At 33.2% G+C, this 27,979-nt stretch overlaps 1 protein-coding gene across 4 annotated transcripts; it reads right to left on the bottom strand.

Moving 5' to 3' along the window:
• Positions 1 to 31: 31 nt before the first annotated feature.
• On the bottom strand, positions 32 to 27,341 carry LOC128235164 (uncharacterized). 4 transcript variants are annotated; one of them, XM_052949909.1, is made up of 11 exons: positions 27,134 to 27,341; positions 6,827 to 7,144; positions 6,209 to 6,505; positions 5,665 to 5,970; positions 5,247 to 5,549; positions 4,766 to 5,086; positions 4,025 to 4,150; positions 3,178 to 3,229; positions 2,928 to 2,944; positions 2,263 to 2,356; positions 32 to 1,960 (listed from the first exon to the last, which is right to left on the bottom strand). In XM_052949909.1, exons 2-11 carry the CDS (start codon positions 6,975 to 6,977, stop codon positions 1,936 to 1,938), a joined length of 1,692 nt encoding a protein of 563 aa, XP_052805869.1. In that variant the 5' UTR covers positions 6,978 to 7,144; positions 27,134 to 27,341; the 3' UTR covers positions 32 to 1,935. The 4 variants fall into 4 exon arrangements, 3 of the variants coding, with proteins under 3 accessions (XP_052805869.1, XP_052805868.1, XP_052805870.1); XM_052949908.1 differs by lacking the exon at positions 27,134 to 27,341 and adding an exon at positions 8,780 to 8,845; XR_008261150.1 differs by lacking the exons at positions 3,178 to 3,229; positions 27,134 to 27,341 and adding an exon at positions 8,780 to 8,845.
• Between the last annotated feature and the right edge of the window lie 638 nt (positions 27,342 to 27,979).

The raw sequence follows: 27,979 nt of genomic DNA, 5'->3' as shown, positions 1-27,979 counted from the left end.
ATAATTGAATAAGTTTAATATGATCCACGATACATGCAATGCAAGTCATATGATGCCAAATAGGTTGATGTGAATTCAAACATATAATTTGATAACTCTGATGCATAATTATAATGATAATATGTACAAATCAATTTCAAACGATATACATAATACCATGAAATATAATTTTATATTGTTTTCAATTAATGCATAAATATATTTCGGCTCATAACCCAACATATCGAGACAAAATTACAAGCATTTGTTAAATTTTTAAAGAAACCTTATACCAAAATATATTTAACAAAATATTCTTCCACTAAGTTGCATATATAATATACTGTACATTGTGTGCTTTTCACAAGCCTAGGGATGAAATCAATAAACTTAAGGCAACCACAAGGACCTGTTAAACAATAGTTATCTAATTAAATCAATGAATGTAATGCAATCATTGGTACTCTTCATTTTCAAATACGATGCTGTGATAATATCAGAAGAAATCATATGGAACAACAGCAAACTACAAATTACCAATAACAAAGCATTTTAATATAAAAAGTGGTATGACAAGGGTGTAATATTTATCTAACATGCAAGTGATATTCTAAAATTTAATACACACATCCTTAGTATTCCTGATGACTTGTAAACTGGCGTACAGATTCAACGTCATAAAATATCATACACTTACGTATTCCGTGAATCAAATCACGGAACATACAAAATGATCTACAATTACTTTATACACCTTAAACTAAAACGTAGATATGGGGAACAAAATTAGAAAACTCAATTTTATCTAAACTTAATCCGATGAATACATTCTCACAAAACTTCTGGTATTCAACTACACAAGTAAATAATGAATATTTAAATCAATGACAAGCTATATACATACGATAATGTTGTCCCAAAGTTATATGGCTTTTGCATATTAAAACAAACGTGCACATGGTTTTGGGGATGACAGCTTACGCTATCGTTTTGGGGTGAATTGAAATGAAAGTGTTCAACGAATTAAAAACACAATGTAGTTCAATCTAAAATGTAGTGCGAGTCATTGCCAAACAAATTGCTATCAAATACATATTCCATTACTGTTAGCAATACATTCAATTTTAATTAAAATATGTGAGTGAAGATAATAATGGTTTATATTGCAGTTCCATACCTTTCCTAAACAAATAAGCATTGTAACGAAAACAATAGTAACAATGAAGAAGAGAGTACTTATAATGGGAGATGGTGACGATTTGAAAAAGCTGTGCTCTTATATAGTGGAATGTTTAAGGCTCGTATATCTCTACGAAAAAAAATACAATACAAATACCAAAAAGTAACCTGTTTTATAAAGAAATTAGTGTTATATGAAGTGAATTACAAAAATGTTTGCAACCTAACGCTTTGTTTGCCTGACATACAATAGTGTATACCTGTTTACATGAATGTAAAATTTTGGAATAAATACAGAAACCAAACAATATTTCAGTAATTATAATGTCTGTATATGTATAAGAGTAAAAGCTACCGTTCACTGAAGGCAGTCAGAAAAGGTACATGAATAGAGGCCCACTCTTAGTGCCGATTAAATCGATTGTTTAACCAACAATCATTATCCCAGTATTATAATTAATATCAATAATTTAATTTTGTATTTAATAGCTCTTTGTTTCAAAAATAATAATTTCTGTTCAAAAAAAAGTTCAACAATAAACATAATCACAGGCAATACAGTAAAAAAACAATACAAGGCAGTATATTTTGTTTAGACGGTATGTCTTCGACCTATTTAAAGATCTACGCAGATGTTTTGTGTTACCCATGATTCCTAAGCAGATTTCTGTGTTGAGAAAAACACAATGACATCATACTCTGTCGGCGTGTTATTTCTCCTTGGTGAAACTCTTGCGTAAGCCTCTTGTAGGAACTTGATGTACAACTCGGCGTACGTTAGGCCGTCGTCACCATGTGGTTGCTGGAATATATATAAAATTGTTAGTATTACCAAATGACATTATAAGTGAGCATTAGTAATACCGATTATGGAGCTCACCGGAAAAGGATCCTTGTATGTTTAAACTTGCATGGCATCTGGAAAAGTATCATGTTACGCCATAAGCCTTGAAGACATGAAGGTTGGATTCTTCATGAATGGTTGCACACCTGCCATAATGATTGCAATTATGGTGATCTCAAGGTACTTTGTACTTATTGGATGACATTGCACCAAATTAATTTACTCGAGGAAAACTTCGCAAAGTGAAATGAGTTACCTACGTTTCATTCCTCTGTGTGGCCGCCCGCCTCTGAACGACTGCGTATTGGACTCCTTCCGTTTCTATGTGTAGCACGCCATTGTCCGACAATGTGTCTGTTTTTTGCCAGGTAATCATTAATTTATATATTATTGCATCATTATAAACATTCATTTGGAGGGAAATAGTAGAGAATAATATAGTTACAGAACAAATAGTATAAAACTGGTTAAAATACCAAAATGTCTTTGCAAACTGTATGTGTTAAACATATCTTTTTTTGAAAATAACTATCCAATAAACGAGTTATTAACTGGATCCAAACTTACAAATTGCCTAGATGCAAATGTCATCAAAAGCGTCTTGTGTTTATTTAAATATATACATTCATTTTGGGGTAAAAATTCAAAACCGAATTGATTAATATTGTATCAAATGAAATACCAGTTGTTGAATATTAAATTAATGCTTATCTTAATTTTGATATGTTTAAGAGAGTGAATGAGAGTGTGTCAAATCATTAAATTGGATATGTTTATGTAATTTATTTTGAGATGTTATGTTATAAACCCATCTTAAGCAAAACCAATTAAAAGCTAGCAACAAACGTATCCGCAAGAGTACATGTCGGGCTCTTCAAAGAGCATAGAAAGAATGTACGTGAAGGAAACTAAAAAAGGGACTTACCGCTTTGGTTTTCAACACTGAAAAATAACAACACGTATTTATTTGTTTATGGGAATAAATTCTTATACCAGTAGGACTTCGATAAGCTTAAATATCGTAAGATGAATCACTGCACAATCTGCTTGAAACTACGTTCTGAATTAATTGCATAATGTTTCAAATGTGTTTAAATCCAACTATGTAACATTCAATGAACATTTAAGAGTCTGAATCATTTATTCGAAATTACAAAATAATATTTGATATCTACATCTCTATTGTGTTGGTTTCGTTGACCTTTCGCCATTTCAGTAATACACATCCTAAAAATAAACATGTGTTCATAAAAACGTATAATCAACATTATTTCTGAATATTTTCGTTTGAACTGTCTTTGAAAATATGATCTTTATTTTGTGATTTTTGATTCAGAAAACTCATTTTCTTGTGAAGTTTTAAGCATCTAAATAAAATATTGATATTCTAAATAAACGTCAATTAAAGAGAGTTAAACTAATTGAAATAAACATCAAATGTTATGCTCATTCTGAATTATGTTTCGCTCAATATATACTGTCTATATTCCCTCCCATTTTGGCACTTGTCCTGTCTGTAAATAAGTCTTTAAATGAGCGCAATATAGGTTGATGTTGTTTCGATGCAATATTGTGCTTACTTTATTTGTCTTGAGTGATCAAATAAAACAAGGCATATGATTTGGGTACGGATGAACAATCATTAGCTATATTTTGGCGCTTTTAACTGAGAATTTTGTGGCCACGTAGCTATACATTATATGTTTTTTTTTGCTATAATCATTCAAGTCCAGTATGTTAAACATCATAATGCATTACAATTGAAAAAGGCAGCAACTTATATTGAGGCCCTTTAAAGACTTAAAACATACCTTAAAATAGTGAAATGTCAAGTGAAAACAAAACATAATAAACGAAAAATACAATACGGACAGGTTCTATTTATTTCTAACTCTGGATTAGATCATTCGTTCACGCCATTGCACCCTTTCAAAACTGCACGTTGTGACAGTTTGTAAAACATTGAACTTTACTACATTCACTATTTAAATTTATGAGAGCATTTAGGGAGCAAATCCTTACTTCCAATTACGATTATAAACAAGATGCAGAGTCCACAGAAAATGGCTGTTCCAATAATAACCTTTTTGACAGGAAATCGGGATGTTGAAGAAAATGTTCGATTGTCATTATCATGGAGTTGACTTCCTGAAATAGTTTATTTCTAATTAAATTGCAAATTTAAGAGAGACTCGGTCCACCGTAAATGTAAGCGTAGAACTATAACAGACAAACAGTAAAACAGATAAATGTCCTAGAATTAACACTAAATATTATACATTTCCAAATATCTACTATTAAGTTTTGGTTACAAATGGATGAAACACTCTGTTTAAAAAACTATCATAATGTAAAAATACATTCCAGAAGGCGAGTTCTTCCAAAACAAAATATGGATCCTTAATACGAAAAGTAGTTTCGAAATAATTAAGGAAGTAGCACAGTTTCAGGTATACAAGGCATAGAGGAGACAACAGTCAGAACATATCTTAAAGTAAATTAAAAGTTCTAGTTACAAGTTGTAAAATCACATTGAATGACATAATTGATCACGATCTTACAATGACAATTATCATCTTTATATTATCATATCATCATTTATATTTTTTCACTGAAAAATCTTTTTTTAAAAATCAGCTGAGCGCATGAATATGTTTACTCCGTAAGATTCCTTTGAATGAAGAATTAACATGAAAAAAGCAGTTTTGGTTTAATTGTGAGTGTTAACGAAACTCGAGAAAATGTATCAGACCGAGTACGTACCAGAAAACGATATTTCATAACTTGCATTTAAATGCGATGGGAAATGATCGCATCTTGTTGAACATGTAATAGTTCCACCAGCCATGTCTTTAGTGACATTAAAGAGCACGTTTGAAACAGATCGGAAACTCCCACTTTCACCATTCGTCCAGTTGCTGTTATGAAGGTATCTTATATCATCTTTGACACTTGACCATTCAATTGTGCAAGGCGGATTTGATGCATCCGTTTCACAAGTCAAGTTTAAGAAACAGACGGAAACATTGTTGCTATTTTCTTCATGCATTTTGTTGACGAATATGGAAAGATTCGACGGGGGATCTGAAAAGAGAATAGAACAAACTTGAAAATATAAATATTAAATTCAAATTTTACCGTCAATCCTATGGGAAATGTCGTTATATTAAATTTGGGTTTTCTTATCATATTTTCTCGTCTTAAAATTTAACAATAATCGTCAATCGATTTGAGTTCAACTTACATTTTATACTGATGTTTACGCATATTGAAATTTTTGTCAAACCGAAATCATGTTTACTACCCCTGTAGCAACACATTTCTTTTCCATTCCACCTCTTATTAGTCTTTGTTGACTTTGCACGGCTTGTAAAAGTATTAGAGGATCTATTAAATGAATCTGTTTGTTGAACATCTGTTAGCAAAATTGTGCTAACGCGTATTTCTATTGCCGGGGCTGGGATAGCATTGTGCACTTCACAGATTGCTGTCGAACTTTCTCCATCAAGGAATTCGGGAACTGTTAACACGGGCGTGCTACCTTTCTCTGGAATTGAAGTCGTATGATGTAATAACATTTAATATTATGCAAGATCACAATAGTTTAACCTCCACAAAAAAATGATTCATAGATTGTTATTATGTGTCTTCTATCAGCTCACCTACGTTACAGAGAACGCCATGCACGTCGTAGGGTGTTTCAAGAGCTGCATTTGAAACGAGGCATGTTACATTCTGTCTTGACAGTCCAGCCATTTGTTGATGAACGTTATGGAATCGGTAAAATCCTTTGATCTCTTTGCTTTCAGCAAGAACAAATGATTTCTGACCCAGTAAAAGTTCGACCTGTACGGGGTTTGCTCCTTTTTTTGTTATGCAATGCATGTCGGAGCCTGCATAAACATAAATGCATTCTGTTGTTTTAAAGTCTGGGAACTTTGGACCGAGAACTGGATAATTCGGTCGCCCTAAAAACAACGATACTAATTTAAATCAGTTAGCATATTATATATCATATAAACATTTAAAAATCGATTGAAAGGTATGTTACATTGCTGCTTATGCACTTATCACCAGGAATCACAACTTATTTACTTTACACTGATAAGACTAAAGTTTTCCTTCTAATTAGACGTGAACATTATGAACATGAAATAACATTAATAATAAATTGTTTGGTTATTCAGTGAAATACAATGAAGGTACCTGTAATATAAAGCTGCACATAGTCCGTGGTTTCTGTTGAATTGCATTCTAAAATATATGATCCCTCATTTCTGTGATCATAGTTGAGTACCGTTAATGTGTACAGATATGCAGTTACCGTTTCCTCTACGTAATGACCTTCGCGTAGCTGTATCTCTTTGCTGTTCTTCTTCCATGTTCGTGTAAGGAAAGTTTTATACCATAGGGAAAGGTCAGACGGAAAGTATCCTAATTTGACATCCGCGCCTTGAACAACTGGGTTTAAAAGCACGAGAGTTCCACATTGTCCAACAATATCTGTATATTAGAAGTTAGTAATACATGTTTAAAAGAGTTTATAAAACAATTGAAGATTATTGATTTGAACTGATTAATTCGACATTGTCTTTGCCTATTGGCTTATTACCATTTACTTTTTCTTGTATTTTGAGAAAATGATAGAAAAATATAAAGAACATAGTAAAAAGACAACCTACCATGACTTTGTTAGAATGTTTCAATGAGTAAAGACCTAAATATCAAAACAATGGAGGAAACAAAAATGAAATGCACAGTCTTTATATCTGTATTAATATGTTTATCTTCATCATTTGGGTAACTCACTAAAATCATTTTTACCTGTCATATTTAAAGATACCATGCTTGTTCTAGTCGTAGTGTTTGTTGAACATACGGCGTAGAAGTCAGATTTGTTGTATGCAACTGTGGCCTTCCATTTCAAAAAGAATGATTCGTCCTCCGAATATCTTGTAGCAAACTCAAGATTCATTGTTCGAATTTGTGTTTCTCCGTCAATAATGTATTTCCATTCTACTTGACATCCCCAAGGGTAGAATGGTGTCGCTTTCAGTGTTACATCCCTGTTCACAAAAGCTGGCCCTACCACTGATATCGTTCCATAATGGTTTGTTGCAGCCTTTATGTAGTCATGCAGAGCTGCAACCAAGGTTGTAAACTAATAACAAGTACTCAATACCCTCAATAAAGTTAGCTTTCAGGTTAAACAATAGTATTAAAAATTATAATTGTAAATCCGATAGGTCAACGATTTTGAACGCTTATTGTATATATAAAAAATCTGGTGTATAATAATTATAACAATAATAATACAGTAAAACTGCGGTCGTTCGAACAAGCGGTCGTTCGAAAACCGACGTTCCCTCGAGGTCGGAGCTTGGTACCGAACTTGTTTCCTTCTATTTGCATATAAATTATACCTACGCTGCATCGAAACCTAACTTTGTCGAGGAGTCGAGCAATATACTCGGTCCCAAGTACACAAATCATGCACAAAACCTTATGGCTCCCTTGAGGTAATAATTTCACACTTTTTCCCGAACGCTTGTTCCAAAATAAACAAACAATTGCAAGGTATTAAAATTTTTGCAAGTTGTAAAAACTGCAATGACAGTTGAAAGGCAATTTGATAAGGTGTGAAAAACCGCTTAACACTGTTAACGCATGACCGATACTAGTTGATATGGGCATTTTAGAAGATAGTTATGAGAAGTTAATGACGAGAAGTTAATTGTGAAAAATGTAAATGAGTAATAAAAACATCAATAAACACTACGATATCAATCCAACATCGGAATCTCTGAAAATAATTCATTCTTGTCACTTTGCTTTGCAATATGGCAATTTTGTAAAAATAAAAATAAAAATATTTATTTATTAATGATATTTCTTTTACATTTTATATTTAGTATACATATAGTATACCACAGCCTTTGAACATATGAGCGATTTCCACAACGCAACACATAAACGATGTCTTAGTTAACAGACGACTTCAAACTTAAAATATATTAAAAGATATTTCATAACAGACTGGAGAATTGAAAATCGGGTTGTTCGAAACATCGATTCCCTCGAGGTTTAGGCTCGGTACCCGGTGACCTCGAGCGATCGCAGTTTAACTGTAATAATAATAAAATTAATAATAATAAAAAGCATAATCAAAATCATGGTCATAATATCAATATCAATAATATTAATAATAAAATTAATAATAATAATAATAATAATAATAATAATAATAATAATAATAATAATAATAATAATAATAATAATAGTAATAATAAAGATAATAGTTTACAAAAGAGATGGACACACGGGTAATAGCAATCTAGGTTTGATCCACTAAGATCGACACATAAAATTATCAGATTAATTTGTTGAACATAAGTATTGGAAGAAAAAAATACGTTACCGTTTCTGTTCCATTACATTTATTCACATACAATAAGAATTAGAACAAAATATAGTAGCTGTAGTAGTAGTAGTAGCAGCAGCAGCAGCAGCAGCAGAAGCAGAACTAGTAGTAGTAGTAGTAGTAGTAGTAGTAGTAGTAGTAGTAGTAGTAGTAGTAGTAGTAGTAGTAGTAGTAGTAGTAGTAGTAGTAGTAGTAGAAGTAGTAGTAGTAGTGGTAGCAGCAGCAGTTGTAGTAGTAGTTGTTATTGAAGTCGTTGTAGTAGTAGGAGTTGCAGTAGCAGTTGTTGTGTAGGTAGTTACAGCTCCTGTCTTATATTGAAATTAAAACAATGAATAGCGGTAACATATCCAACAAACCAAAAAGGAATACTGTAAAATGAGCACATTTTAGCACAGTTTGTCGTGACATATCTCCGTTGAATGTTTTTCATTTATTTAAATTGTGTTGCATTTGTTACTTATTGTTTTCAGAAAATAGTCTTAGACCTTCCCTCAAATATCTTTAAGGGAAGATAAGTCTGTTTCGCCCTCTCAGTCAACAATTGTATAACTGAATCACCGGAATCGCCAATCGATACACTTTGGCTTTGACAATGAAATGAACTGATAGTACTTTCGCATATATGAAAAACGTTTCGTCCAGCAGACACACGCTATTTTCTGTATTAGTTTAATTCATCTCAAAAAGGAAATAAAATATGTCAAACATTGTTCTTCAATGTTAATTATTAAGTTGCTCATGCCGCAACCTGGTTGACTATTATAAACTGGAAGATGTTCGTGTTAATATGTGAAAAACAATGTCATTTCAAATAATATTATAACTCTACTCTCACTGTTTTCTTTTCAGCCAATATGAAAGTATTCGATGTACCAATTAGCTTCTCGTTTCATAGAGTCATTGTTAACCATGATTAGTTTTATGCCTAGTAACTCCATATATTTGTGTTACCATTTATATGGGTATGATTACCGATTACTGATATGTAAAAGAAAACGAAAGGCCAAAAAAGCATGTTTGCAACAGTTATTGTATTGTAAACGCTTTCATAATGATATCGGGTAGCCAGGCATACCAAACTCACATATTGTTCATGGGATATATTGAATTGTTTTGAAAGTTAATTAACAGACGCTTTCTGTTTACGTTTATATAGCCATTCCAAATGCGATTGAATTATATGATTATTAGTTTCTGGATCACTTGTCAATCGCTTGGTCAATGGTTTGAATACCGGATGCAACGATACCTGTGTTTTGTTATATAATTTATGGGCGATATTGCATTTTCTTAGCGTCTCTGACTTACAAAAGTTGTCTGTAAGTGGATCTTGAACCATAAAATTCGAATTTTAACATATTTGTCCAATTTATTTTATTTTTAAATCGAGCAGGTAGGGCTTTATTTAGGTTTTCGTTATACACTGCATAACTAGTGTATACGTTTCAGATTTGGCAATTCGGTTTAAAATTTAAATGATTAAATCTATGTTAAATTAAGTGTAATCTAATTAACTCAACACCATGATTAAATTTTGATATTGGGCTCTGCTGTTTTAATACAAATATAATGTAAATTAGGTGACTTTTGACGCAATATCCATACCATATCAAATATGTTTTGACGCTGTAATTGAATAGTAAATATGATTTCACCTACAGTTAAGGGTAGGTGCGAGTTGACAACTTCTCAACAATATAAAACACTTGTGCCTGATCAATGTTTGTTTGTTGCATGACGTTTTTTTTGCGGAGTAATAATATTAAATGGAATATGCATCCAATTGATGAACAAAATATAGTTTTTAATCATTTTGTCTTTTTCGGTAGTTGTTAAGTTGTATGGATGTTGCGTTGCTATATGCGTAAAATCGCGCGACGCGGCTCATATCATTTTACTGAACGAATTATTCCTCGTCTTCTTGGAGCTTAACCTATGCGTATAATAGCACGCAGGAGTGGGCATGTGTTTGTGAAATTACATTTATCTGAACATTGTTGTTGAATATATAAGATTTATTTTAAAGTCAAAGCTACGATTTACTTTTCTAGAATCTGAACAAACTCCGCATGATACGGGTCAGTTGTGTATTGCATAGCATGAGTCTCGTGGGAACGTTTTACACATAGGCAACATGTTTACACACTCTGTCGTTGTTGGTACTGTCGTGTGACTCCGTGTATAATGGGTAGAAGGCAGTTTTACTGAATGTCAACATTCATCACATGACACGTACAATATAATGCATATGATATATGTATTTACAGGCATTTATATTTTAGCATAATATTTGCCAATGATAAAATAACTTTGAATTAATAAAGTAATCGATTTAACACATGATGAAATATATTACGATCGTATTATACCTCCGCATATATGCTTTGAAACAGTTAAATGTATGTCCAAAACATAATCATAGTGATCAACTTCGATTAAAAATTGCTGACCGCTTTCCTTATACGACAGCTCATCGTGGTCGGTCGTATTGCCGATACCAACTGCAAAAACGGTAATCCCCTCTTGTTTTGCGTGGTCGGATTGTCTTATTGTGAGAGGCGGAAATTGGAACAGACCGTCTGAGATAACTACTGCAATGTCTGAGGCGCTTGGTATTTCCCTGCGAACAAGTAAAACAAGAGGCAACCCTTGTTTAATTGGACTTGTATTTCAGAAATCAAGAAATTCTAATGAGTATTGATCTTATAAAAAAGCCTATTTAAATGAAGTTAAATAGACACGTTTACTTTCAATAAGACTAAATACACTCAAAGATGATACTCATACCATCTCACTTTAAAAAATCATTTTAACAGTCACTTTAAGTTTCGAAAAAAATGAACAGGTTATGTTTTTTTGAGTCAGTCTACCATGGACTGTCACGTGGTACTTAGGTGTCCGGATCTGGTAATCTGGCTATTTGCACCATTGTTATGCCATGGACTGTTCCCTTGTACACGGGTCGAATCCTGACAAAATAACAAAGGGGGGGGGGGGCACACACGATAGCAGACACACACATAGGTTAAATATATTTTACCAATAACGGTTGGGATGGTCAACGAAATAATGAGTTCATGGCATGTCAACTCTATCATGGAATCATCTTGTTATGTAAAACGGCAATCGATGTTACTAAGAATATTAATATTGTTGCCCACTTCGGAACTTTCAAATGTAAATCTGAAATATAGGGAAGACTTTTTATTAGTGACAGTAATGAAATTACAAACAATCTACCATAATTGTTGTCCTACAAATTAACCAGATTCTTATCATGCTTTATGCATCAATATATTCACGATGATAACGGCGAGCTTATCGTGCATTAGGTCACTTTCATTGGGTCTATCTTTTTTCTGAGTAGCAGTCCACATGCAAAAACAATTGTATTTTTACATGTGGCTAAATGATGAACGCCAACGACTACTTTTATTTTGTCCAGAAAGATCGTGGTTCAGTTACCGGGCACACCAGCCATTTTCTGTTTAATTTATATAGACTGCCGACCAAATATAATCAACACACACTCACAAATAAATCCACGCACGCACATGCACGCTGGAATACACATACGCTTACACATATTTATGCACACGCACACACACACACACACGCACACACACACACTCACACACATTTTACCAATGTCTTATCGTAATTGCCGGTAAGAATATTTCCGAGCAAACTATCAAAAAAGCTGTGACATTAATTATGTCAATAGAGGTTCCGTTGGATCAGGACAATATGGTCGAGTTATATATGCTAGACGTATGTGATAAGCCTAACAGATCCAAGCAAAAGAAAACTATTACTGTTATGTTCATTGGCAGAGTGTATTTGCTGAATAAACCAAGTGAAAAAAACTACTTTCATATAAATTGTTTAAACAACATTAGAAAAATGATTAAGTGATAATTGTGTTTTATTTATATATATATTTATATAGACTTTAGTCAACAATTGGAATTTACAGGCAAACAATATGAAATACGACCGGTTCAATTTATTGTCTTACCAAACCATTAAATTGTTGTGTTACAATGAAACAATTGCTGAACGAAAGGGCAAACAATATTTTGTTTCCCCGATGAAAAAAATACTATCTGTTTCTATTTTCTAAAATGATCACTGTACGAGGTCATTTTTAAGGAATGTATAATAAGTGCAATAATACTTCTGCTTTCATATTCACCATTGTAAATACTATTTGTTGCGCTACCACAATGAATAATAATAGTTGACATGCATTTAACTGCTAAGTAAAATACATGTAAATTGTTCTGTATTACTTAATTAAAAAACAGTTAGTGCTGTTGCTACAACAACAACAACTACTACTACTAATACTATTTCTACTACTACTACTACTACTACTACTACTACTACTACTACTACTACTACTACTACTACTACTACTACTACTACTACTACTACTACTACTACTACTACTAATACTAATACTAATACTAATATTTATACTAATAGTAGAACTTTTACATCGCCGTTCGGTGTTTTTTTTTTTCGCAGTTTCTTGTGATTCCCTTGGCACCACCACAAAACAAATTAACTTAAGTAAACCACCAAAAATAATCTTCTGATCCTTTTTATTATTGTCCTTTTTTAGGTCTACTCACATGATCAGTCGACTGGATGGAATAACCAACCATTTAGTATAAGTGAAGCTAATACTAGGTTTAATGTTTAAGTGATTTATTTACAATGTCTATCTACTTCAGCAGATATGCTTCTGCTTTGATTATTTTAACATTCACACTGTATGCTAAAGCCGACATGTTTTATTCACCTAACCATTGGGTCATTTCATTTAAATACCATTAGGTATTTGTTGGATAATTTCTGCAATAAAAATAAACAGAATATGTCTAGCTTAAAGAGGCACTCAATACGATATAAATATTCGGAATACGGGGCATTCTTTTCAATATGGAAAACTTCATCTTAATACAATGGATCTACATTTTACGCCGAATATTCAACAAACGAAAACGCGCATGACATATTTAAATTTGAAAGGTTATTATGATTGACCGTTTCAGAGCGGTAATTAATTAATTTGGTTTGTTGTATTGTGCTTTCCGTTTGATATTATTTGGTTTTGTATTCATTAAAGTCTCATGACACAATTATGGCAGGTTTCTTTGCCATTGGTCCTGTCCATGCAGTTTCCTTTGTAATATAACTTGCTCCTGGGCCCGTACATTTTGAAGTTTGAATAATTAAAAACATTGAATGTTTATAAGCTAAACATTAGGAAAATAAAAATATTCCTATCCTATCAATAAGTTGATATAAATTAGCTTCAATTGTTTTAAGAATATATCAAATATTTATAGTTAAATATATTGAAGTTGTTACTCCCCTCTAAACTAAGTTCCATTGTGGATGTGTGCTCTATACAACATACATATATGATATATATATATATATATTCTGAAATTCAGAAATGTTCATCATCAAACGGCTGCATTGTCAAGACGAAATGTGACATGTCAGGTTTCAAATGCAGCCCTTGGATTATCTTACAAAGAGCACAGCATCCTATTACGCGTAGGTGAGCAAATGAGGGACAAACTTTGATTCATTTGTTTTTGTGTTGAAAAAAATAACAGGTTGTTGAACAAATTTGAATGCTGTTTCAATTCCAGATTCCTGAAAATTTCATGGAAAAAGGTCTAAATCAAGTTGTGAAGTGCGAACTGCTCGTCCTGCTCCGGCAATAGCAATACACGTTGACAAAGTCTTTCAAGCCTATGTTCAACAAACCGAATCATTTAATGGATTTTCTCATACGTTTATCAGAACAGAAACGATTCCAAAGATTAATGAAACGTGTAATGAAAAGGATTTTGCTGCACCAGAAAAAACAAATACAAGTTTGGTCATAAAGATATGTCAATATGCAAACATATCAGTATGAAATGTAAGTTGAAATCAGTGCGAATCGATTGCATCAACAAGCATACTGATAAAAGTTAAATCGGGACAATGGGATGATGCATACATATATGTTCCATGATGAATGTTTTAATTATTAGAATATTAATATATATTCCTATTTGCTAGATGAGTATTATAAAACAATATTATTACATGTTTGCTTTTTCGGCATGGTCACAGATTATATTTATTTTTCAGAGTTTGTTTTGTTATGTTTTCATATCTGCCGTCGACTCTGTCGATGTCCATAAACAAAATATATGAATATAGCATCAATGTTTCTGTCTGTTTCCTAAACATGTCTTCTGAAATAGATGAATACATTCCCATTGCAAAATTGAAAGGTAAAGCGACAACGGTAATTTGAGACACATAAGAAACACTGGACTGATAGTGAAATATTGAGGTACCGTTCTGTTTCCAGCGTGATTTTCAATGTCACTTAAGACATGGCCGGGAGAACTATCAAATGTTTAACATGATGTAATCATTTTCCAACTCATTTATATCAACACTATAAAATATTTGTTTTGATACGTACTCGGTCGTAATCATTTTTTAAATATTCGTCCAAACTCTAAAAGAAGCAAATGCTTCTGTTGTCTTGTATTTTCTTCATCCAAATGCGTCCGTCTTCCTGAAACTATTTATATTTTACCATAGCTTTTATTCAAGTTGTTTAGCACTTATGATATTAAAGACATTTTAAATTGTATAATACATGGGTTTTTTTATAAACTGTATTCGTTTGTTACTTTCCCAAACAGATTTTACACTACATTTCAGGTGTTCCGACCTTGTATTTGAACACAACTTCACCTGTTGATTTACGTCCGAATACAACAGTAACCATTAACCTGTTATAAAGACTTGTAACAAAACAGAAGAATGCCTGTAAACAATGAATTATACGGCAGATGGTGATAACAAATACATTTGCACTACTTGGAATTCAAATGAGCTTCTGAGCAATTTAATAATAGTTTCAAGCTCAATTTTAGATGGTTTGTATTTTAAGGTTCAGATTTCGATTAAATTAACAATAGACGGGTGTTCTGTAATGAATTGCGTTTTAAGATATTGATATAAAATAACTTGATTTAACATATAATACAAGTAGTAAATTAGAATACTGATAGACAACATTTCCAACATTTCCATTTCCTGTCGACAAGGTTCGTGTCGGAGCAAGCGTTTTCTGTGGACTCTGCATCCTGATTGCTATTGGAAGTAAGGATTTTAATTCATGAACACCAGCACCCCCCCCCCCCCCCCCCCCCCCTATAGTGCGGGTTAGGAAAAGTAGAACAATCCGGTTGACATTTATTCGTTTTGTGTTTTGTTTTAGTTTGACATAATAGTAAACTATTGTACATTGAAGGAATGAATTACAGAAAAGACAAGGGTCAACTAAATGCTTTGTGCGAAAAATCGCTTGAGTATTAAATGTACATTTTCCATATTCTTTCATATTTAAATTGATGCTGTGTCAAAAAGGCTTTTTCCATATGTATACCAACTACGCATAAGTCAATATCAAGTCATTGAGTTAACATCTTATATTTGAGTAAGTATCTCGAAACTCTATCTCCTACTAATATATGTTAATTTTCTTAAAAAAACGCACGTTTTTATCTGATTAAGTTTCCTCTGTTTTTCTCTCCTTTCTTTGCTCTTGTACCATTTTTATCTCAATTGATAACTTTCTTTGCATACATTGCTCAAACAATATCCCTGTCTAGATATGTTGTCTTGTATTTGCATAAGAGTTCATTTTACCGCTTATTTGTGTACAAATACACGGAGATAACCATTATTATATCTGTATTTGTTTTAATCCATTTCAATATATCATGCATATAATATGTATGACATCCAATGTTGAATGTACATTTTCTATATCCTCCCAGTGAACTATCGTTGACATCTCCAAGGCGTAAAATCTATTAATTTTTAATAGTTAAGTAAAACATATTTGTTTTGTTGTGTTGTGACACTGTGTGGTTCTTTTTAATGTTTTGAACTGTGTATCTCTTTACGATTTTCGTTCACAAGAGCGATAATGCCAAGCGTTCAAAACTCTGATGCAATCGCTACGATTCTGAGTGATAACCAGGAATCTAAGACGTTTCTACATTCTCCTTTTAGAAAATCGCTGAAAGTCGGCAATCCGTGCCGACTGACTTTGGGCTTTCAAACACAGTTTAAATCAAGACTACTTCGGATTTTATCCAGTCAACAATATCGACGCAAGCAATGAGAACAACTATGTTATTTATCTTATATAGATGCTCTCTTCCACCATCAGAAATAAGAAATGGCCAAAATTAAACTGTTGAAATTCCAAAATGGTTGCGATGACGAAATTCTGCCTTACCTAATGTATACCATAATGTATTATAATTTTTCACTCGATTTTTAGACTTATTATAATAAACCTTGTGATTAATGAGAATGCCCTTAACAGGACAATCGTTAAGTAACTGTTTGGCTGCTTGTCGCAAACTCCACTCAACGGTTACTTCCCTTTGCTTGACAAGGCATGCCGATATTATTGCAAAACATATACTTATATACGTATTTTCACAAAGTTTACTGACGTATTACAGTTTCATGAAAAATAAGAGTACTTTAAATTAATGAATGTTTTGCCCTGACATGTGAATTGTATTTAGGAGTATCGATTAATATGAAAGACAAACCATTTCATCCTGGCAAACAACTGAAGCAAATCCATACCTGTAAAAATGAGTTTCTGTTTGAATTGTACGTATATATTGGTTACTTTATTACTCTCTGCACAATAAACATTGTGTGGTGTCATGCGTGCGCGTGCCTGCGCTTGTGTGTGTTTGAATGCATGTACGTGTGCGTGTGCGGGCGCATACACTAATACACGTGCACGTGTGCATGAGTGTATGTGTGCGTTTGTGCGTGAATGCAATATTTGCTAAGTGTAATCTTGTCCGCGGTTGAAATCAAGACAGAAAAGAGCAATACACTTGTTTAACGCTGAACTGTGTTCAGTCATTTTACATAAACCAAAGTCCACTAAATAAATACAAGCTTATATTCGTCGCCCTTCGTTGTGTAGACATGGTCATTCAGATATTTGGATGTCATTGAATTTTCTTATCTAAAAGAATTTAAATTTTAGTTAAATATTTGCCCCACCCATTGGTTTACTTGTGACGTTAGGTTTAGCATTGTATTGAAAATAAAATACATACTTTTTTGCAGACAACTGCAAAGATTATAACCGAAACGACATTATCGTATATATTTGATAATAAAGCATCCACAATACCAGTTATTATAGTAGTACACACGAGTACTTCGCTTCAGTTTTGAGCGTAGTGGGTTGGGTATCTGATTTGCAAAATGTTGTAAAGGACAACGTTCAAAAACAAAATTGCGTTAACATTTACAGACATATAATTCATCCGCACGCTAGGTATTCCACGGTTAAAGTCCGACATCTTGTAACGGCTCCGATATATTGCTTAATGTATAGACACAGACAGGGAAACACTATCAAACAAGGTACAATATATTTTTATAGAGGTTTGACATTACTCCCCAAGATGGTTCGAAGCATTCGGTCTTATGGCAGTAGATTGGAACATCCGAAAGGCCAATATCATAAAGTAATTTATTTCAATATTCATCGTATGATAATTTTTCAAAATTAATTTCCAATGGCTTGAATAACGATTAGAATATTGTATTAAAACCTCTGTTTCATACACTTAGACTTAATTTGGACAATAGTTGGGTTTTGGTCATGGTATACGGTTTAGCCCAATATCCAGTGAAATATTGAACTTACCGAACACCTGAGACGAAAACAGAAGCACTGTTTCAATACATTTTTATTGATATATTGATAATCGTTTCATAGGCGTCAATTGTGTTATCCATCCTTGTGACTTTTAACATAATTTCTGTTGAATCATGGTGTCTTTGCTTTAGTTTCTGATTAAGTAAACCTTGTTTAGACATGTGTGTTGTTGTTGAATTTTTCCTTAATTAAGCACGTGTATTGTATTCGAAAGCTGATTTTAAAATTGCCGGTCATTATCCAAGATTTAGAAGTTCAACATCAAGGGATATACTTATATTATGTGATTGTTGTATTATGTGGTAAAATACACTTTTGACACCACGTTGAAACAATGGCGACCTTCGTACCATTTCTTTTCAGTGAAACAATGTGGACGCAATCCTCATGACACATGTCATGCTACCACCATTTATTTTAAACAAGCAATGATCTGTGTGACAATCATGCTCAACAGCACGACCTTTTTCACACTTTTCTGAACCCTCCCTTCGGGTATTGCGGGTAATTTTTCGGATTGAAATAAAGTATATTTTATCAATCCGTGTAAAACCTTCGATTGTTCATTGTGTTTAACAACTACTATTCTAGCTTTTTTAATAATTCGATTTTGCAAGAAGCTAGTTTGCATCGATATTAGTTGTAAGAACTGATTTTGTCAACAGGGAGGTTACACTTAAAACGACACCGTTCTACCCTTGGGGATGTGAGGTAGAAAAGAGAAACATAATGTAAGGCGGCACACCTTTTCAAACAATAAATGGAGCACACCTTAAAAAAATCAAAGGATGGGGCATTATGTTTTAGATAGAACGCTTAAATTGTATACAACAACTCTGACTTCTACGCCGGATATTCATCAAATAAAAATGAAAACACGGTTCGAATCATAACATATGAAAGGTTAATGTCAAAGTCTATATCACTGTTTCAACCCATATGATGCTTATCATGTTTTCATATAGAAAAAAAGTGTTTTAATCGTATATCTATTTTGTCTACTCTTTGTTATAATTAGGCTTAAATTCAAGCCTCCTTCAACAATTTAAGCGAGTTTATGTTTCTGTTTGGTCTGATCAAGTTGTTTTTTTTTGGTCATAACTTTTCTGCGATCAGTGAACATAAAGTACACATGGTTTTGCTGTAATGATGTCTTTCCGTTATGATATTCAGATATTTCTGGATGATGTGGAGCTCTCGTTCTTATAAGCTAGGTCGTTTGCGGTACATACGTTATACTTGGATATTTTCCATCTTATCGGCATTTACTGCCAAGCTTTCACTACTCGAACGTGAAAGTAAACCATTCAATGGAGGGCTGGAAAATTATCTCGCATAATTTAGGCTGATTCGTTTGCTTTTCTTAATATATTACCAGTATACCTTAAACTCGGATAACCTTTTTGGGGGTTTTACTGGTATATGAGCAATTGAAAACCTACAATAAACGTTTTATATTCAATCTACTTAAATGAGTGTATAACTTAAGACAGATTTAATCAAAATCAGCAAATAAGTACAACATTCGCGGGTACGCACGGTGATCTTCTTATTCAATATGTATATAAATATACAGTCTAACCCTGATGGCTCGAGCTCAAAGGGACCGGCGAAAATACATCAAGCCTCAAAAAATTCGAGCCAATCGGGACTGTTTACCTTTAGTTTAAGTAAATCGATCCTTTACATCTAGTTCGAACCAACGAGCAATTCGAGTTATGTGAGTTCGAGCCAACGGGTTTCGACTGCATATACATACCAAACAGGTGCAACATGCGTGATATCTCTTTTAAACTCAATTAATACCGACAAGTACAACAAGCGCGGTGTATATTTTTATTTCATAAAATCATCGTGAAAAATGTTAGCAACCTTTTTCAAGACATTCTTAGTAAAATGATGAAAAATTACACAAATTAATACAACGTCATATTAATAGTGTTTCGAGTGTCCTGTTGTTAAGTTTGTGGCACAAAATTCCTATCGTTATTGGGAAACTCATTTACCCTCTTAAAACGTTATAGCAGTGACCAGGAGGCCCGAGGCTTGCCAAATCGAAATGGAAAATACCAGGCAGACTCGAGAATTGGTGAATGCGAAAGCTGGTGACCAAGCGAACGCAAGTCCTTCCGAGTACTAGTGGCGGTGACCAGGAGGACACAAGGACTGCTGAGTTTGAATTGCGGTGGCCAGGCAGATCTCAGACGTGTCGAGTGCCGATGACCAGGCAGACATGTTGCTTGCCAATTAGACGTCGCAGTTACCAGGCAGATCAGAGTCTTGCCGAGTTCGACTGCCGGCGTTCCGACTTCAAGTAACGGTAATCAAACTAACCGAATTCTAACCGAGTCATCGTTGCCGTGAGCAGGCTGACCAGAGTCTCGCCGAGTCCGGGTTGTGATGATTAGGCTGACGCGAGACTGATCGAGTTAAAAGGCGGTGCTCAAGCAGACCCAATGCTTGCCGAGTCCTCATGGCGGTTATCAGTTAGACCCGACGTTTGCCGAGCCCGAACTGTGTTGACCAGACCAGACGAGAGTCCGAAGGCTGAAACCAGGCACAGTCGAAGTTTGCCGAGACCGAATGTTTCATAATTTCCTCAAATAGCAGTGTACATGCGTGCTAAGCAAACACGACAATCGGGAAAGTCGATTTCTAAACACTGTTTTCCATTCGCGAGTTGGCAGGACAAAATTTGCCACAGGAGTGAACACATGTTTATTCGAACATGGTTTCGGTTATGCATGGATCGCTGGCGAAGTAATCCGACAATTTTTGTGCTTTTTAATATCAGACTTAAAGACTCAATGCAGAAGATGCAGGAGTCCTGTATTACAAATTGAAATTATTCGACACAATAACATTGACCGAGACTAGACGTTTTGTCCTTATTGTTTAAAACGAAATGTCTCTGCTATATCTGATGAATACCAATTTGTATTTATCTTCTTTGCCCGCTGTATGTTGCTTGTAGACAAACATACTTGTATGACCAACTAAAACATTGAATTATAACCCTTCATTAGTTTATCAAATTATTATCAGATTACATGAGACAGAGTGTAATATCTGTTGCAAACTATGTTGTAAATGTTTTGCTGTTGCCATTCCGAAAGTTATCTGGTCAAACCAATATGTACAACTTGACACCAAAGTTTCATTTAAGTCAAACGCTGATAGTAAGCGTGTATTTTAATATGTGTTTTTTAAACAATGAAGATAAAAAGATTCAATTTCAAATATCATTTTCTATCTTCTCTCCAGTGTCAAATTTGTCAAAATGACATTTTATTACTGATTTCGGAGAAACTGAATCTGAAGTGCAGACCAAACAATCAATTTAGTTGAACAGGTTAATTTTTAGTAACAACTCAATCGAATTTGTGCATTTGATTCTTTACTTTCATAGCCGGAGCAGCTGCATTCCGACATTGTTGGATTTGAATATTGATTTGTAAGCACACCACATGCATAACCGGAAGCGTGGTATATTATGTTCAATGTTTCAATGTACGTGAAAATGTGTATGGCCAATATAGTACAGACACAAAAATCTATCTCAAACTTTATCATGTCAATATTTTATATTTTATTACAGCCTGCTTTACTTTTTCTGGAACTTTACAATGTATATGTTCTGTTGTCATCTTCACGATCCATGTAAAATGCCTCTAAAATACCTTCATCAAAAAGTTCTTAACGTTGAAAACCTATGCTTTGTCTCAACTTTTTAAAATCCGTTAAGCAGGAAAACATCCTTGATGGTATCAGATATGTTCGATGTAACTATGTTATCGGTCTTTAAATTCTTTAAATTACTCAAAAACACTTTACACTTTATAGCATTAGTCTTACTTTTATTGATTTCAAGATGGTTTATTATTCAATTTTGGGATTATTGATGTTAGGACAATTGTTTGGTTTCTTATGTTGGAGAATGTTCGGTCATGCTTTGAATACATTGTTGGTGAATGTTTGAACAAGTGTGACGCTTTGTACATTTATATTTGTACATTTTGTTGCTCTTTAACTATCTTCGGGCACAAAAATGATCCCTACAAACATGGATTTAGCCTTTTGATTACTGGGCTACTGTCATTATTGTTTTTATTGTATGATGTATAATGCGTTGGTTCTGAAGAAACTTTCATCACAAAATCACATTTGATAACGAGATGCGGCATTGCAATGTTAAAAGATTTGAATATGCTATCAATTAACACATTGTGCGAAACCAATATCAAAAATGGATAATCAATGTACCTACTGAATACATACACATATTATGTTTTAATGTATGCATAAACGGACATTGCCAGTGACAAAGATATATGAATTACAGTAGACACTTAAATTGCTCAATTGCTATCAACTCTTAATTGCTTTACCTGGTGGTTTTGGTATTTTTTATTCATAGTCATATACCTTACACCTTTATTGGTAGATTCAATACCAATATTGCGAGCAAGATGACAAATATCTTACAGTTGCAGAGCCGCAGCTTGTCAGAATATGCCCAATAAACACTGAAGCTATGGTCGAGACACCTTTTGAATGTCATTATATGCTATATTATTTCCTGCTTCATAAATAAACGATGTTATACGGTAGGGTTAAAAGGTGGCCGGATATGGAGTATTCGAGGTTCGCTGTCATCATATATCGATTACTTAGCATCGTATCCTATGCCATATCTTTTACCTATAAACTCCCTTTCATATCACGCCAACAAGATCTTAAACATTTTACATTCAATTATATTTTGAAATGTTGCCGATCAACGGCTGTATGATAATTAAAGCCATGGTCTCAGCATTGATGGGCCACGGTCTTTGTCTTTACCCAACAGTGAATTTGCTAAAAGACTACAAGCCCATGCAGACATCACACAATATATACAATTGGTTTATACTAATTTATTTTCCCTCATACATTTGATACTACTAGTGCAAATTAGCGGGGATTTTTCAGATTATAAGTATTTTCCATGGCCGAGAGTGTAAGATAGGTTCATTCCGTCCTGAGCGTAGGGTGTTTTGCGGAAACGAGGTTTACCGAGTCTCCTCAAAACACCATGCGCGAGGGTCGGGATTAACCTATCTTACACGAGCCGCTATGGTAGATGCATTTTCTCCCACCTCAGTTTAACAAAGTAAAAATGTATTTTTGCTGGAACTCTTTTGTTCACAAATATAGTATTCTGTTAAAACTTTAGAACAGGTTTGTTCGTATAACCACGGAGCAACGATTAACTGGGAAGAAACTTAAATAAGAAACTGGGAAGTTGGTTTGCTCTTTTATTAGTTATTTAAATGATACGTTCGCTAATACAGTATTCTGTTAAAACTTTAGAACAACTTACATGGCATAAGTATAATGTGAATCAACAAAAAATGCCAGACTTATTTAAAACAGCTGTAAAAGCACACAATACTTATCATCATTCTGCAATCTTTCGTTTTATTCATGTGACCATGTTAAATCATAGTACCAGAATATATGTTAGTGAATGCATTTGTGATGATAAGTTGAACAATGTAAGCATTAGACCAATTCATGAATTGCATGCGAATGCTAGCTGGATGACAAAATGAGATGAGCAGTGTGTATACTTAAACGTATTCTGATATTGATAATACAGTCGCAAAGTAATAACAGCCTTTATATAGTTTTCTGTGATAATTGTTAATACAACCTTAGCCTCTTATATTTTTTGACCTTGGCGGAAGGTATAAAAATTGTCTTTGTATTGCTTAATCGCATATATTACCATTACCGCATTGATTTCTGCTAATAGCCATTTTAAGATTCCTTGTGTTTTTTAAAAAAAAAATCAACAAAACATGGTTTTAAAACTTAATATACGCATTACTAATTTTGAAGACTGCTAAACATTTAAAATTCTGTATTGGGATCGCCTCATTGTTCCTTTTTGCGTGGTCATTCATTGGATCCTGCAGAACGACAAACAATTGAAATATCATGTAAATTGTTTGTTTGAATATTTGGTTTTCAAGTTAAGCTCATTGGTCTTTCTAAGGGACTTAAATGCTATCAAAAGGGATTGCTTAGCTTTATAATACATTTAATTACAAACGCTATCGCACTCCATTTCAGCTGATACTTACAGCTTAATTTTTTGCAACTTAATATCCCTCAGTGATTGAGAGTTTTATTTAACACATAAATTGATATCTGAAGTACGGTAAAAATGTTACAGTATTTTGTTATTAAATTTGCAGGGTTGCAAAGTAAAAATGTTATTCATGCAACCTTGTTTTTTCTGCATAACCTGTTTTTTGTGATTTCTAAAATAAGACTGTTTCTACGAAAGACGGAAATATCTTGTAAATTCTTGTTTTAAGTATTTTGTTATCAAGTTAAGGTATATGACCTTTCTCTGATTCTCAAAAGAAAATGCTCAACTTTCAAAACATTTAACGATGTCGCTCACCTAATTTAGCTGAAACTAAAACGGTATCAACTCACTGCATTCTTGAAGGATTTTTTTAATGAAATAAACTTGAATATGTGCAGTTAAAAAGTTTTATGTCAGAATTACATTTCTGTTTTTGATAACATAATTTGTTTTCATAACTGCAACATAATATAGCTCTGTGAATAAGATTAATTATTTGATTAGATTCAGAAATTGAAACATTGTTTTTTTAGCTGAGTCTTCATAATTGTTGTACGATCTGTTGAACGCATTTTCGGCATCTTATTTTTTTTTTTAATTCATACATTATATATCTGAATTACCATATCAACACGTCCAACGAATACCTTAAGAGTAAGCTTGCCCACGTCGCATTAAAACATTTTTCTTAATGGATTTATGATAAAAAACATTTTGAATCAATTATCATACTTAGAGTTTCTTATTGCCCTTATGTACCTGCGACTATTAAAGGCTGAAAAATGCATTAAATGTATCTGTATATAAAATCCGTGTTTTCTATCTCATCTTTTGCTAAAACTTGCATCAAAATATGTCTCAAAATCGAAATGTACATGCTAATATTTTGGTTTTGCTCATTTGATTGATCTTGATTTTTATTCCACCTTGTTTATAATATATGCCAGATAATATAAATTTCAGAGTTTATCCACTGAACCTTTAAAGCAAGTATTTGAATATATTGTAAATCAGGAATCAGCTTACCAACTAGACATGATGATGATTTTTTTCAGGCAACTAAAATATCCACATGTTACACAAAATCCCTATTTTTTAGCTTTCTAGAGCATTGTGTTCTGTCTTTTCCCTTAGTGCAAGGAATCAATTGTTTCCATTTTACATTAAGATTGCTCTTCTTTTAAACTATTTAACCATGCATCGGTTAATTCACATTTGCTAACGCACATGCGCATATTTGCAGGAGACTTTTCCGTGAGTATGACTGCGCAAACGCACATTGTCTACTTTTATCAAGATGTCCACTTTGGCTCACCAACATAATATGTTGTTCTTGAAATATTTGTTTTTAAACAAACCCTGGATTTAGCTTATATGTATTGTATTGTTGTCTAATTGGATAGCGTTTGCAATGCATAGTGTGTTCTTTCTCACTTTAACAGCATCCTTTTAATCTAGCAATTTCGCGAATGAAATCGAACTTTCTTTTTGGCATCTTGTCCCGATGGTGTCTGCTACTGGTCCTTATCTTTAAGCACCGTTTACTTGCTGTGCGGTTACAGATGCAATTTGGATATAGGTTTATGAATGCGTTTGCAGACTAACCATAAAGCTTATATTAATTTTCTACTTCAGAGGTATTTTTTTCTAAGGATAATGATACATATGCAGATGCAAATTCTCGGTCTTTTTGAAAAGCGGCCTAATCGCTTATGTTAAATCTACACAAATGAATATTTTTATAAGGCATAATATAAAAAAGGATACTTAATTTTAAAATAAAATGGAAGGAGTGTTACACGTTTCAATGATATATGCATTTCAGTCATTACACGTTTTTTACGATACAAAAATGCTATATAGAGTACGTTCTTCAAAAGTACCAGTGTTTTTGTTTTTTGGTCTTTTTCCATGAACAAAGTATGATTTAAAACAGTCTACGACGACAAAGGTTTAACTTTAAGAAGATAGGAACCATATAGAACGGCCAAACGATACTCAGTCGATGAAATACGAGCAAATATTTACACCTCAACTTGCATTCCTTAAATGAACTGCCTTTCGGCAATTGCGTTCATCAATCGATAAACGCAACATCTTCGGATATGTTCGGATCGTAATTCATTGCATAACAATATACATGAAAGCTATTGATCTTGTTATTGGTTGTACTGTGTCTACAGGTCCCGTAAAATATAGATCAACATTTTAGAAAGTGTTAGTTTATTATATTTTAAATATATTGGTGCCAGAAGTGTTTCATTTTTTTACGTTTTATAGTGATTTCAAGTGGTTGATCTTTTCCCGCATTATTGTGACGTCATTTGAAAAAAAATGGTTATAGTCGGGTCGTTATTTTAACAGTAGAATTACACGACCAAAATGTCACACGCATGCATAATAAATGTGACATGTTACTATCAAAATGTTCCTTGGGAATTCAATTCTTAGGTTTAAATATGTAGAATTCATTACCACAAGAACAACAAAATGTGTGTTGGTGATTGAAAGAAATGATATTTTAAAATATCTATCCTTAATATAATGCAAATATGAGACTGACATTGAATGTCAATCAAAGTGTTGAAAAACAGATCTTTAATATAAAATATGTAAAAAGCACAAATATGCAAGCTGTTGAAGGATGTGGAAAAGGCAGCAACATGTTTTCATGTTTCTAGTTTACAAACAGCTGATCAGTTGACAAACAGAAACTTTATTTGAATTATTCATGGTTTAAATTTTATTTTAGTGAAATATATCACTTACTTCTGAATATTTCAGCCACAATCACCAAAACCTTGTCAGCTAATATATTGCCTATCGGCCACTAGGCAATGTTCACTGGTTCTTCCCAAAACCAAGGCACATAGTTGCTATTTACCTAAAGTAATATTTTCCTTTTTGTTACACAAATATTTTCAGTAAATATTGTATTACTCTATAAGTCATCCACCGCTTTTAAACTACTATTTACCTATTGTACATTTTTCACACATGTTCGCAAATTATCAAATTATGGTAGTGTCTGTCATGTGCATTTTGCATAAAAAAATGCTACAGTCTGTAAAAAAAATCTTTAAAGGGGTTAAATGGTCATGTATAATCATGTCAGCGAATCTCGAAATGCGACTATAGGCTTTGTTCTGTTTTCTTCCTTGTGCACTCAAGTTATGTAATTAAATCTCGACCATCCTTTAAAGTTTACGATAATTTGAAATGGGTAGTCGGTTTGCTCTTTGTTTAGTTTGTGAAATTATACGTTTACAAAAATAGTGTTTGGTTAAAAAGTCCGATCAACTGTAGGCATGAGTATACTGTGAATTAACATTAATTGCAGCACTTATTTAAAACAGCTGTATTGGCAAACAACACTTATTCGTATTGTACAATCTTATATGTTATCCATATGACCAGATAATCTCATACCAGAATGTATGTCATTGTGATAATAAGGTTAACAGTGAATGTATAGGTTATAAAATTCAAGTGCCAATGCTCATGCAAATGGTTTGTTTGCGTAGACTTGATGCTATGCCTCAATATTTTGCTTCTTACATATTTTATGCCTTTTTTGTATTTTTTTTCTAAAGTCCGGTGCATTGAAATTGAATA

This window comes from Mya arenaria, chromosome 5 (assembly GCF_026914265.1).
Source record: "Mya arenaria isolate MELC-2E11 chromosome 5, ASM2691426v1".
Classification (NCBI taxonomy): domain Eukaryota; kingdom Metazoa; phylum Mollusca; class Bivalvia; order Myida; family Myidae; genus Mya; species Mya arenaria.
The sequence above is the reverse complement of the archived record's forward strand: the minus strand, read 5'-3'. Positions and strand labels throughout refer to the sequence as shown.